The sequence below is a fragment of the Strix uralensis genome, chromosome 1 (assembly GCF_047716275.1).
Source record: "Strix uralensis isolate ZFMK-TIS-50842 chromosome 1, bStrUra1, whole genome shotgun sequence".
In the NCBI taxonomy this organism is placed as follows: Eukaryota; Metazoa; Chordata; class Aves; order Strigiformes; family Strigidae; genus Strix; species Strix uralensis.
Window position 1 is genome coordinate 51,128,525 of NC_133972.1, and position 14,690 is coordinate 51,143,214.

At 34.8% G+C, this 14,690-nt stretch overlaps 1 protein-coding gene across 7 annotated transcripts in view; it reads left to right on the top strand.

Annotated features, from left to right (window-relative positions):
* Positions 1 to 14,690, top strand: part of MLLT10 (MLLT10 histone lysine methyltransferase DOT1L cofactor) — a 131,973-nt gene that overhangs the window by 68,008 nt on the left and 49,275 nt on the right. For all 7 annotated transcript variants that reach the window (XM_074865919.1, XM_074865868.1, XM_074865879.1 and 4 more), the window contains one exon: positions 214 to 780. In XM_074865919.1, the coding sequence (XP_074722020.1) occupies positions 214 to 780 (567 nt within the window). The remainder of the gene's footprint in view (positions 1 to 213; positions 781 to 14,690) is intronic.

Below are 14,690 nucleotides of genomic sequence, written 5' to 3' on the forward strand. Positions count from 1 at the left end.
GAATCTGAGAAACAGATCCAGCAGAGTGAAGATCAGCAGGAGAAGCAATGAATTATCTTAAAAATAAATTCTTTAGCCCTTGGTAACACTTTTAATAAAGTCCTTACACTGTAAAGTTTTGTATTCTAAGGTATTGCTCTTTCTCATCAATTTTCTTCAACTACAGGGAAAAAGAAAATTGTACCTCTTTTTTTTTTCCCCCTCTTGTTTTAGGAAGCTTTTTGGGCACTCCTGGGAGCATAAAGTCATCTTCTGGAAGTTCAGTTCAGTCTCCCCAGGATTTCTTGAGTTTTACAGACACAGACCTGAGAAGTGACAGTTTCACGCATTCTCAACAGGCTTCATCAACCAAAGATGTACATAAAGGAGAGGCTGGGAGTCAAGAGGGGGGTGTCAATTGTTTCACTTCCTTAATTGGTCTCCCTTCATCATCAGCTGTTTCTCAGTCTAAAAACTTTGACAGCTCACCTGGAGACATAGGTAATTCAAGCCTTACTTCTACAGCATACAAACGAGCTCAGACTTCTGGAATAGAAGAAGAAACTGTAACAGAAAAGAAACGGAAAGGAAATAAGCAAAGTAAACATGGGCCTGGTAGACCCAAAGGAAATAAAAGTCAAGAAAGTATTTCCCATCTTTCAGTTTCTTCTGCTTCCCCAACTTCATCTGTGGCATCTGCTGCAGGAAGTGTGACAAGCTCTGGTCTTCAAAAATCTCCAACTTTGCTCAGGAATGGAAGTTTACAAAGTCTTAGTGTTGGCTCATCTCCAGTGGGTTCAGGTAGGCCTTTACTGGATTGTTTTCTTACCTCAAAATATGTCTTTATTGTTTTAGTCGTAATTCTGAGTATGCTTTTCAAGAACAGAGTATCATTTAAATTATCCTGAAAGTTGCATTGGGGAAAAAAAGTAAAAATTAGAATATGACTGTTGGAAGAGTAAGTTTTGTTCCATGTATAGATGCCGCTCTGCTGTAGGTGGCTGTAGTAGATTGACCTGTGTATTGACCTATATGCTATATAAATGCAGGTTTTGAGTTCGTAGGGGAAAAGTAAGTTGCATGAAGATAGGTTATTTGGAAATTACATGTCACAGGTGTAGCTAAAATAAGTGATAGATTATGCAGACTATGTTGTCTGTATATTCTGTTACATCGAGAAAACAAAATCAGTACTCAAGCATGTCAGCTGTGCTGAGTATGTCCCTCAATTATTTCTTCCCAATTTATCTTAACTAAAAATCAGAATGTCTATATGGAGAGTTATCAGTTTAAACACGTAAAAGGATATTCTGAATCTGGACCCCTGTGCAGCCAGATGACACTTTCATATTGTGAAATTGGCTGGTTTGTTCTTCCTCTGTTCTAAATGTTATGTGCATCTGGGGCTGTGAGAGGCTTTCTGTTCCCAGTAAACCTGTGTGTGGAATGACCTTGCAGAATACTGTATCTACCAAAGTGTGTGTTGCTTTGAAGTTTCTTTAGAGGCATTTGTGTTTGGATAAAAATATAGCAAACTATCTGATACTTTGGTTTTGTAACTTTGAAATTTTGTCTTTTTTGTTGTTCTAGTAGATTTTTTGCTTAATTTTTCTCTTTTTTTGGGGAAAGAGAAATGAAACTTGAATATTTAGTTGTGGGCAGGGTTTTACGCTTCTATATTGTATATTTCACTCAATAAGCAAGAGATATTTAAAAAATATACATGCTTCAAGAAAAAAAAAGTTTTAGAACAAGGCAGGTACTTTACTTGATCTCAAAACCATATTGTTCTAAATCTTTGTTAGATGCAGGCAAATTATGATTTTGTTATTACAGGTAATAATGGCAATAGCAGTGGCAACTGTATTAAGAAAAATATTTTTCCTGCATTGAAATCAATAGGGACAAATGGTGTGTGACAAAACTTCCTAGTTCACTGTCCATCTTTTTGATTAAAATGCCGTTTTAAAAACGTGTTAACCTTGTATCTGTTATGGACAGAGATCATCCAACAGCTTTAGATCAGTGTTCTGATTATTTTAGTATGGACTTCCTTATTCCTTTACAATCTCTTTGAGGTGGATTATGTATTGTTGTAGCTGGGGTAACAGATGGAAGTACAAGATCTTGGTTTGAAGTGAAGGACCCATGTTTCCCCCTCTTACATATTTGTTTTATATTCTGCTCTTGTCAGCTCCTAGAACAGGCTTTTCCCTGGCCAGGTCCGTCCTTGCTTGCTTTGTCCTCTTTATTATATCTCACTCTTCCATCTATAAAATGCCAGTGATAATGTTAGACTCCCTTTGTAAAAAGCTTTGAAATACATGGATGGAAATACTGTGTAGGTTTTATTACCTTTTTCATGATACTCAGCCTATAATTTCACCTCTATTAAACATACTTAGATTCTTGCTAGCCAGCTTGAGACCTGTCCTCTAAACCAGTGATATTTTCTGAAGGTGCCAAAGAATATGAATGCAAACCAAACAAACAAAATCCATAAACAACATCACCTGAACAAAACCCAGAAAACCCAAAGAAACAAAACCAGATGTGATGTCTATCTTTGAGCATGAGCTCTAAATTTGTCCAGAAACTTCTGCTTGAGTCTGAGCATATTGTTTTAATGTACTCTTCTCCCTGATTTCCCCTTTTTCTTATGGATGTAGTGCTTCTTTCTTCACTTCATCATAAGCATTTTCTGGGTTTAGCAGTCCATTTACAACTTTGTTACAATGAGGAAGGGCATATGAGTATTATCAGAAACATACATTTTTCTCAGGTGTATGGTGAGGTTTCTCTTTGAAATGTCTCTATATTGTCCAGTAAGAAAATCTGACAAGTGAATCTAAACAATTTGACCCAAAACCCCAAATAAGATTTTGGGGCGTGTATATGTATTGAGAGAAAATGGAAGGGAGGTGAAGCCAAAAAGTTTTTGCAGACTCTTACTTGGAATTGCCTTGTTACTTCAGAGAAGCAGAATCAGAAATGAGTTAGACCATACTAAGCAAAGCTTTTGAGGCACTTTTCCAAGGATCTCCTCTGGTTTTTTTTGTTGTTTGGTTTTTTTTTTTTTTTTGTAAACAACCTTCCTAACTGCAGCTATCTTAAGCTACTATTCTTTTTTCGTTTTCTTAAGAGTACTTGTTGAGATCCATAAAAATTATGAAAATCATTACTTCACAGACGTACGATTATCCTGTTCACAGTTAATGTTCAAATTGGATTAAATGTGAAGGAAAGCTTATTTTAAAAGGTAATGCAGATTCCTCATGTGCTGTTTATACATAATTAAATGTCTTCCATAAAACTTTTATTCAGAATAAGTACATTCAGCTCATTTTGTGAAAATACTTGTCCTCTCCAAAATTTTTTTCCAGTCCACAGAACTTCTGTTTTCCTGCTTAATAAGAACAGATATGTACCATGATTAGTACAAGGCCACATAATTAAAAGCTGTTACAGTACATAAACTCAAGTTGTATTACAGTTGCCACACAACTGATCTGATACGTTCAAAATTTTGAGTGTTTAAATGTTCAGTCTTAATGTTCTTTAGAATTTTTTCTGAAATGCATTTATACTCTGATAGGAAACAGTATATGCATTAGTTTAACAGTATACTCAAAGATAACTTGTAGAGTAGGGCTGATGGTTGGACTCGATGATCCCAAGGGTCTTTTCCAGCCTGAATGATTCTATGATTCTAAGGAATGAAAAGTAATTTAAAAAAATAAAATTTAGTTGGTAGGGTGATAAGGAATTTTTCTATTAACATTTTTCTCATCTCTCCCTGTTTTTTTGGTTTTTTTGGTTGTTTTATTTGGTAAAAAAAAGCTTCTTTAGCCATAACAGCTTATTTACAAACCATACTTCTTTCTGCTGGAAATTCACAAGCACTGTATGTTTATTGTCTAAGAAGGCATAAGTCAGTTGTCAATGGGAGTTATGTAAAGCTGATACTGGTTCCCCCAAAATGGGACTGGTCTTTGGAGTGATTTCAGGATCTGAATTTTTTAATGGAGGAGGGTTTTTCATCTGAACTCTACAATTTTATGGAGCAATTTAACTTTTAAGTCACACTAGTTGTATTCTCAGGATTAATTTCATTCTTGACATCCTTCTAGGGAATAATACTTAGACTTCTAGTGTGAAGTATTGTAAAGCTGTGATCCCTTCTGCTGAAGATTTTTATTTTTTTCTTTTCACAACAATGGTGATTAAAGAACAGAAAACCTTCATCCGGGGAGTGGGAAGAGATGAGTAGCATCTTGTCCCAGTGCTTACCTCTTCTAGTAGTAGATTCCAAGATCAAATGTTTCTTTTACCATACTTGCACTTTATTTCAACAGTAGTGCAGAAACTAATAAGGTGATGGGAAGAAAAAAAATACAGTTATGATGAATAACACTCATATATTCTGTATTTTTCTGTCAAGCAGTTTGTCCAGGCTCTGGCCCCCTCTCTGTTTGGAGTACACTCCAGTGTGTGAAGAACTTTCTGAGAACTCATGTCCCACAGCAGTAGGGGAAAAACATTTTGTGATGAACAGTGCCTTCTGACTTTTGTGGAATAATGCAGCAAGGTAAAATAGAAGGCAATCAAGTGTCAGAAGTAAACTGAAGTTTCCGTTTTATGGTAGATAAAGTTCTTGTGCAGTTGTCAAGTTCTGCATGGTTACTTGCTGCTAGAAGAATTACAGTGCTTCAAGTGTATAGGGATGCTTCTCTGTCTTTCCCAGTTCCATTCTTGATTTCAAGTGTACAACATTGTATAGTATTAGCTTCAGTTGCTAAGGGCATCGGAAGATCATTTGCTTCAGTATTTTAATTTTTGCATAATTGATTTTATGCCCTTATGAATGCTGTAAACACTACAAGAGCTTGTAAAGCAATTATTTTTTTCCGTAAGAAGAGTGTAGAAGGTTGAATTCCAGATTGGGACTCAAAATGATTATCCCATTCTTTCAGCACACTTGCCATGCCCATCTTCTGGAATTCCTTTGTCACAATTGAGGCAACCTTATTATTTGTCTTCCTACACTTTTCTCTACATCATATATATTCTACCCTTGATCAGTCTTTGGTATGCTCTGGTTGGTAATATGAGACAGTATTTGTACTTTAATATAGCAATATTTCAAACTCCAATTTAGAAACAGTTAATGTTTTTTGGCACATGCCCCTTGGGGTTGGTCTTACGTCTTGTGCAGTCAAATTTCAGCTTTATAAAGGAGTTTGCTAAATGCTTCATCTTAGTCCATGTATTAATTCTCGTTTCTCATCTGATTCAAGCAGTGATGAAGCTTCTGCCAAGTGTTACACTCCTGTGCAAGGAGATGATCTTTCTGTTAAGCTTGTTGTCTTACTGACGATGTAAGAGAACTCTGAGCTTCAAAGTAGATGAGTAACTTGAAGTCATTCTCATTGAGATACCAAGTCCCTCAGAGCTTATGTTAAATCTTTATGATGTTATGTTTAAACTTCTGTAGCCTTTGACTTATTAGCTCTGGGAGAAAGACTTTAGAAAAAATTAATCTGAAACAGTTTGTGCTATTACATTTATCTGATAGGTGCCCCAGAAGCCAAAGCAGAAAAAGAAGTCTTGCTGTGTTAAAAAGTCACTTTGTATTCCAGAGGAGATAGAATAGAAAGAACAAATTGATACTAATAGATATTAATGACCTTTTAGGATTAAGCTAACAGTGTAGAAAACACACAAGGCAAAATTCATGTGCAGATAATTTCAGTCTTTATATCTGAGGCTCAAGAGACATGGTGTTGGTTTGATATGAGATTAAAATGTTAAAATTGATGATTATTGGTGTAGAAAACATGGAGACATTCATCAAGTGATTGGGAAGAAATCACATGAGGTAGTAGAAGCTTATGAAAATGGGGATTATCATGAAATGGATCCCCCCACCAGTTTTTTTAACTAAAACAGGTGTTAGTAGCAGCTACATCCAGAAGTAATAAATCGGCATTTTCTGATGATGAGTACCTCATATTATCATGTTTTTAGACTGTCAGTGTTAAATTTCAGTAAGTCTTTAACACTTGTGAAGTTGTAGAAGACTGGTGGATAGCTAATATTATATAATTAGGATGTGTCTGATATAAGAAAGGTAGATGTAATGATTAATGGTGGTTATTGTGAGTTATGGTGAATAACTTTTTTGGTATTTTTTAAGTAGTGGCACAGTAGATGTCAACATTTCAGTTGATACAGCATGATGTTTTAAATAAAGACCTGTAATGATAGGTAGTCAGCAAATCTTTGCATTAAATGTGGTTAATGGGTAAGTCTTGATTTAATTTTGATCAGAGAATTATTAAATTAAAGTGTTTACTTTGCGGTTGTGTTATTTCCCTGTGCATCAGTTACCGACTTTATGTTATTTATTGGAGAATTATGCAGTTTCTGAAAAAAATCTGGGAAAGAAGACAGCGTAAAATGAATCTTTAGGTAAGCAATATGAACCAAGAGTTGTATAGGTGGAGCTAAAGTAAAACACTATGTCTAAGATGGATGTGTACTTGCAGGATAAGTATGGCCTTCCAGGGAGGGAAGGGCTGAAAAGAAAAAGGATAAAGGTGAATAATCAGTTATGTCTGAGCTTCCAGTGCTGAGCTGTGTTTAAAAATATTTGGATGCATAAACAGCAAACTAATGAGAAAGGTAACTGTGTTCAGCATAGTGCATCTGGCCTTCAAATACTGCATCTAGTTCTGCTACCTGCTGTGTGTAAAGAAGAGAAGAGCCACGAGAAGGATTCAAGCACTGGAAAAAGCACGTTATTGTAGAAGAGCTAAGGAGTGAGTTTATCTGACTATGGATATCATAAGGGAAACTGAAAACTGATACTATAATGATCCTTAACCTAATAAAAACGATAAAATATGATCCAGTGGGAGAAAGTAATAGTTGAACAACTCTCAGTAATGGCTCTGAAAATTTAGAGGTAATACATCTTCTAGAAGATACAGTTTAGTTGAGCATATTTATTGGATTTGCAGGTGCAGGAAGTTCTAGAGCTAAGAATCAAATCACGTGCTCGTAGAGATTCTTGTTTGGCTTTTATCTATGAACCTAATTGTGTGCTGTATTATCCCTTTGATTTCTAAAAGAAAAATGAGCATGGTGCATCAGTTTGGCATATTGTAACTGGGCAAATAAGGCATTTCAAAATACCGTAGTTGGGGAATAGTCAGGCAGTACGGGTCTGCAGAAATTAGTTCCCAACATAGTATGATTTATGCTTTCATCAAAGTTTGGGAAGAATCTTTTCTGCTTGCTGTGAAGGTTCACCAAAGTTTCTAAAAATGTATGTTGTAAGACATGTACTTAGGTGTAATAAATAATAATGCCTTGATTAAAAAAAATTGTGCAAAAAATACTGAACAATGAGCCTTATAACAGAGATGTGTTACGAAAAACCTCTGAATAATGATGGAGAACTGAACATTATCTCATATTGAGATGCTTCAGGATAAAAAGGCTATTGTCATCCCTGTGATACTCATTTCAGGAAGGGGTAGGAAAGTTATATCACTTGAAATTGCTCCATAGATTTTGCAGGTAGCAGAATACTATATTTAATTCTGATATTAATTTCCTCCTAAAAGATGAATATAGGAAAGTTGAGAAGAGGCATACAATGATCAAGATTTTCTAAATGTCCTTTTCAGAGGGTCTTAAACTCTTTGATAGACTGAAATATCTTTAATTTGATAATATTTCAGTTTACAAAAAAGTTAAAAGCATGTTCATAATTGTTATACAGGAAGAATTAATATTCCTGGTCAAGATTTTTTCATTGGCTACTGCATACTGGTAATTGCCCCATTTTCTGTTTTTAAAAAAAAAATGTTGACAGAAAAATACAGACCTATAGTGCTTAATTAGATGGGTTGCTGAAAACAAAAAATCTTCAGCCTTTCCACCTTTGAAGTCTCTAGGCTGCCTTACTTTCTATGGAAGTAGTGGTTTGTGCATTAGATACAAATCAGCTCCTCTGTGAATGTTGCAAGACTAGAAACTCTTGGAGCATTGCTTTGAAACAAAACTTGATTTAAAACAAAACAAGAGAAAGTTTTCCTTTCTCAAAAAATTGTAGACTTTTTTTTGAGTGAAAACAGATGAGGGCTTTCTGAAGTGGAAAAATGTCCCAGGAAAGGGAAGGTAAGTTCTGATAACTAGGGTATAGCTTGTAAGTCAAGCTGCTTAGACTTGCTTATATCAGAGAAGATCTTGGTAGCCGTGAAAATGAGATTTTACCTGACTAGTTAATTGTTGTATGAGAATGTAAGTGTCTTCAGGTTAAAATGGAAATGTTGAAGATTATGTACTTGAAACTAGATTCCCAAATTATGGTGTGACTCTGGGCATTAGTTTCTAGTTACATTTCAAAATATATTATCATTTATGTATTTATTATGCTCTGATAGTCAACAGCAAATAGTATGTTTAAATTATAAACTTGTAACACACTTCAGGTTCTAAAAAACTCCCAACAAAACAAAACCCAAATTAATATGGAAAAGCGAATGTGTATTTTCCTCTTTTAGGTCTTTCATTTAAAAACAAAATAAAGATAATTTTTGGTAGTCATTTCAGGAGAAAAGCATAATAATTTTAAACAGGTGAGCAAAAAGATGTAATTATTTATAAATGGTTTGAAATTTTGCTTTGCAAATCTTCTACCCAAATATGAATTTAATACTGAATAAAATAAATTATGTAGGTCTAGATTTTTGCCCATACAGACTTATTTGCAGAATTGGCATCTAAATGTGATCTTTTTGAAACAATAAATATCTGTATGAATACATTGGCTTTTTGTTAGTTGTACCTATAATGGCAGAGAAGAAAATGGACTGGGGGAGGCTTAAAGGCTACTTAAGTTGCTGTATTTAGTACTTTTCAAATTTAGCTATAAATCTTTCTTATTTGGTGAGGAAAGGTTTTCAAAGAAGTCTATGAGCTTTTTGTAAACTGTTTGCTTTTAGATTATATTTGACCCGTAAGCCTGCGAAGTGCCTTGTATATATTTGAATTTCTAATAAAAACTCACTTATTTTAGGCCTGGGTAATCTGGATAGAACTACACTGTACGCATGAGATGTAGCTGACAGTTTTGCTATTATTGTTGCCTGCATAGTGAACAAAATAAATTGCCTGCTTTTCCAGGGGTTGATTATCTTTACATGAAATAAAAGTATGTGGCATTATCATTATTATATTAAAAAAAAAAAAAAGACCAGAAAGAGAAAATATACTGAAACTTCCAGTTTTGTGCTTGGATTATGGTAATTCTTTAGCTCTTCTTACAAAACTAAGAATTAGAATTTAAAATAGAGCAGGGGAACAAGGACTCTGAAGTAGTTAAGATTTCTATCTTTTCATATGTCTTTGTTGCAGAACTTGATATTTGTTTGAGGTGTATCCCTTTTCTGAAGATCAAGGAAATACTCCTTAAATGAAGTTCTATTTCTGCATGGAAATGAAGTGAGATACAGGTGTTGTTTGCCTAGTTGCAACTCTTTAGTTCCCAGGATCTCCTTTAAAAATTAGGCTTAAAACCCACATTCATTTGATATAATTTTGTACATATATATTTTTAAATTAAAATATACATATTTCTGAGTGTGAACATTTTTCAGCATCTGGAGTCAATTTACTAGAGTATGTCATTCTTTGTAAGTCAAATGTGAGATAGCAATCAGTCTCTTAACTCCATAAAATCTGTTAAAGGTGACATGGGAACATTAAAAAAGTGTGTGTGGGGAGGAGGGCAAAAGAAGAGTCTTGACTATAAAAGGAGCAGTAGAGTTTTTTACCCCTCCTTGAAAATTGTACTTTTCAGATCTTACAGACTTTCAAGTCTTTCAGAAATCAAATATAGCTGAAATAAGTGATGTTTTATGTGTTGATAGTATTTGCAGTATTTTTGTCCCTCTGAAGACTGTCCAATTCATATGGTAAAATTCTTGTGCTGTTGTCAGTCAGAGGTGATAGCACTACAGTTCATTTCTTTTAAAATCAGAAAGAAATGTGCTTTTAAATTTCTCATTTATTTGATGTGAAAAGCTGCAGTACCAGAAGTTAAACTGTGTGAAGGTTGTTCAAGGATTATGGTCAGGGTGACTAACTTCTGTATAAGAGGCTCTGATGTCTAGAGCTGTTGTTGATTATTGTAATAATTTCTGAGATTCCCCTGTAAAGTTTTAAAAAGAAAACAAAAAATTGAAATAGTAATACTAACATAATGTAGTGGTATAAGGAAGACTAGTTACCTTCAAATAATTGAGCTTTTAACTGAAAGATGTTGCTTGGGGAGAAATCCATTAAGACTTATAGTGGACAGATTCCTGTGTTGATGTGTAGGAACTGTGCTATCCATATACTATGCTCTTTTTAAACAAATATAATCAGGCCAAGTGTCTGATTATCAACTCCACATTTCCCTATGCTTTCTTCTTACGCATGTAATTTATTTTACTTTCTTAAGCAGGGATGTGATAGGACTGAGTACAGTAGCTTTCTGAAGCTCTAGATAGCCTGTACTGTGCTGCGGTACCGTGTGTGTCGCTTGGTACAACATTGGGGCACATGTCCCACTGCAGTTCTGGCTCTGTAGTGAAATATTTGAAGTCAGGCAGTCCCCGGGTAGCTTCATACGCTGTGGTTGATGAAAATCCAAATGCCTAGCTCTAGTTAAAATGGCAGGAACCAATTGGGATAGCTTTACAGGTACAATCAAAGATTTCAATAGCTTTTGTATTTAAGAACAGTTCAAAAAAAAGGAAACTGCAGAATCCAGTGTCTGTCTAGATGTGAAAATGTGTCTTAACTACACTAAAAGACAATATATCCCAGTGCTTTTTCACTGTATGGCAGTTCCTGATATTTTATAAAGGTTACCTGTATTTGTTACTTAAAAGCTGCAAGGTCTTTGTGTTGATGCATCTGGATATGAGCTGATTTTTAATAAATCTCCCCAGCATAAATAAAACGCAAAAAGTTGGCACAGATAAGACAGAATTTTTCCTGATTTTCCAGAAATTCCAGTATTTCTAGAAGATTACTCAAACCTCCCTTTCAGGAGTATTACCATAACTAAAAAAGTGTTGTAGGAGCTTGTTATACAGATATGCCATATACACAAAGCGTGCTGTCAGAATACTTAGTAAAATAGTTCTTATCAGGGCTTTTGTGGTGGTAATGCAAGAAATAGTAAGTGAAACAAACTATTTTATATTGTTAGAAAAGCTACTTCTTGTCTAATCCTGAATTTAAAGCAAATTTTTTTTCCATTTGGACTAAACTGGGTTTTAACACCTAGTTTAGATGCAAACTCATCACTTCATATCATTCTTTATATACATTTTATTCAGCTTTTAAACAGAATTCTTTTATTTTTTGGTGTCAGATATGGTAGATATGTAAGGTGTCTGTGAGAAGGCCATAAGGATAACATTAAGAAAACTGTTAATTTTGATCGTGATCTAGCTTGCTGCATATGTTTTTATGAGGGAGAATTATATACAGTAGTAAAAAATTTCTGAAGAGGGTTCCCATTAGACTAAGTAACTTGAAAAACCTGGAAATTTTTGTCCAAACGAATGAGCATCTATGGTCTTTGGACGAGTATAACTAGAAATTTGAGTTGAGAAGAGATTCATGGAAGCAATGAACACACTTGAATACGAACACGTGTCTGGGGCTTGTGCATGAGTAATCCTATCAGATCATTTGTACTTGACTTGGTTTGATATCTATTTCCCATTATTTATTTGTTTTGAAAATTTACGAGAAGGATTTCCTGATAAGAATGACTAGAGGTTCCAAGTAAATTTTTTTAAAAAACCCCAACAACCCAACAAAAAAGCCCATTTCCCCATCCTCCCAAACAAATGAAAAAGCAATTCATAAGCCATCAGTATAGTTAGCTTTCACATAAGAAACTCAAATGCAGGTTATAACTTTTTTTTTTTTTAAAGAAGTGTGATAACTGTCATGGACTAATGCCTAATCTGAAGGATTTAGTGCTTGGTTACAGCAAATAACATCCTTTCAAGGGCCAAAGTCACTAGGCCTTTTTTCTGCTGTGGGAGTAGTGGTAAGCTTAGAATTTAGCTTTAGTTTTTGTATGCATAACCAATTCCCTTAAAAACAGGTAGTGAACAGTAAAAGGATGGTGACTCAACTGTAGGTATTAGTACACAGTCAATTCTGAGATACTTTGAAACTAATTGAAATGAATGAGCTGGAAGCAATGAAGTCTTACTGAACAGCATTGATTTTAAGGAAGAATAATGGTAAGGTTTTAAAGCAAAAGCAATAGCAGCTACCATAAGGATTAGATGAAAAAAGAAAGGATTTAACCAAGACTAAGAGGAAGGTGCGTAAGGCAGCAGAGATGGAAAATAAAGGAAAACAATGAATGTGAAGTCCAGCTATTACAGTATGTAGTTTTTTGGCATATATGATTACTGTTCACCATCCCTAACCTTTCTTGACACCTTAGCATGTTGGAGTTCAGTAGCTTGGCTGTACATTGTAGGAGAAAACTAGGTGGCTGGGAGGGTACTTCCACGCAGGAAAAGTTAGGAAAGAGGTAGCTGCCAATAGAGGCAGTTATACCAGGAACCCAGACAGCAGCTCTTTTTTTCCTTCCAGAATAAAACAGCTTTTTTCATTTGCCTTCTACTAATTTATGGGGTGTGGAAGGGAATAGTGGTAGGGGAACAGTTCTCCTTCTGTTCTGTGTTGAGGCTTGTGGGGGAGTCTAGAATTAGCTCCATCAGTCACAAGGGGGGCTGATCTAGTGTTGGCCCTTCATCATGTAACCGGATGAGGTGTGTGTTAGAACAGTTTATTTCAAAGGAATTAGGTTAAACAGGATATTTTCTTACTAGGATTCCTTGCATCTCACCTGAAGGTTGGATATCTGTAGCTATTGATCTCTTCCTTGAATTAGTCTCTTTCATGAATTTGTCTAAAATTTTTTTTAAACTATTTATGCTGTTGAAATGTGAGAAGTGAGTTTCATACCTTTATGCATTTTAAAGGATGTGCTTTGTTTGCAGCTGTTGCTGATCATATTTTGACACTCTTAAAAAAAGTGAATAGGCATGAAAAATACTCAGCATCTTTACAGTATTCATAATTGATAAATTTCTGAAATTTGCATCCGTTACCTTTTTTAGACCTAGATATTTTAATACCTTTTTGTCATTCATACTATATCCTTCTTACCCTTTCCAGATCTCAGTGCTAATGTATCCTTTTTTGAGAAGTGCAGGTACTATTTGACATATAGGTGCAACATGAATTTTTGAAGTGACATAATTATGATTTTTGTTTTGTTCTCTGCTCCCTTCTGATAATTTGTAACACTATATTTCTCTTTTTTGATCATTGCATGACAGTCTTTCACTTCCTATTGGGAATCTTAAGGATTCAGAAAAAGAGACTTTCAAAGTAAGAATCAAAGGTGTGAATCCTTTTCTCACATATTTATTCCATTGTAGCACATGCTTATTGTGAAAAGTTCATTTTGATAAGCACAGTATCAGACTACTAAAGTGTAATTCATGTCTACTGGAATTGGCACTGTTCTCTTAAGGATCGTGTATACTGTGAATGTTTAAAAGGATTTTTTTTCTCACATTTAGTTGCTGCGGTTGAAAGGAGTTCTACTGCAGTTTTTCTCCTGCTTTATTTTCATGTATGTTCTTGAGTTGCCAGACAACTGCTTGTTTTAACCCCATGTTGCAGACTAGGTCTACTGAATTATTTGTACTGAATTATTATGTCAGCTCTTTAACTGGATCTCTTCCTCATTTGTCTGTGACACGTGTATCTTGTAGTAAATTTTTCACTGGGGCATATCTAGTGTATTGTGCTTTAAAACTTTCTGAAAGCTCTGAGTGAGGCTTGGGAATACAATGTATGTGAAGGTTTGGGGTAATGGCAGCTCCTGTGTGGTACAATTAAAGAAACAAAAGCAAAAGGTATAGCTTCAGGCAATCTAGGGCTTGCTCAAAAAAAAAAAATCCACCCCCAAAACCAAACCACCAACCCCACCCCAAGCTCCCCAACAAACCTACCTAACAGTTCCTTAAATTTGGAAGGGCCTTTCCTTAGTATTGAAGGCAGTAGTGAATCAAATGACTGCTATTTCTTCTGCATAAAAATTGAGCATAACTGGAATGAACTGATACAATTATAATCAAATAAAGGCTGTGGAGAGTAGGTGTAGGTGAAATGATTCTGCTTTTAAGGGTGACAGACAGCAGTTGCATTGTCCTCTGCACCTGAGGCAGAATTTGTCCCAGTAGTATAATATATATGATCCTAGCCACATTAACTCTGTGCATTTTAGTGATTTTTTTTTTTCCTTGTAAAGTAATAGTTTTAATTACAAGTGTATTTTTGAACAGTTCTCTGAAAACTGTTGAGAAGGTTAATTAAAATTATCAGCTTCATTTTTATCAGATTAATCCACTTTTGTCAAGAATCATCTAGGATTTTGTACAGTAGCTTTTTTCTCTACCACAAAATTTTAAAAACAGGTGTGGGTTGTTTTTTTTTTTTTTTTTACAGTACAGACTTGGTCTGTAATGTTTTAATTAAAATATTCTAAATTTGAAAAGTTTTTTCCATGGAAGTAACTTTGGCTAGTTATTCAAGTTAAGGCA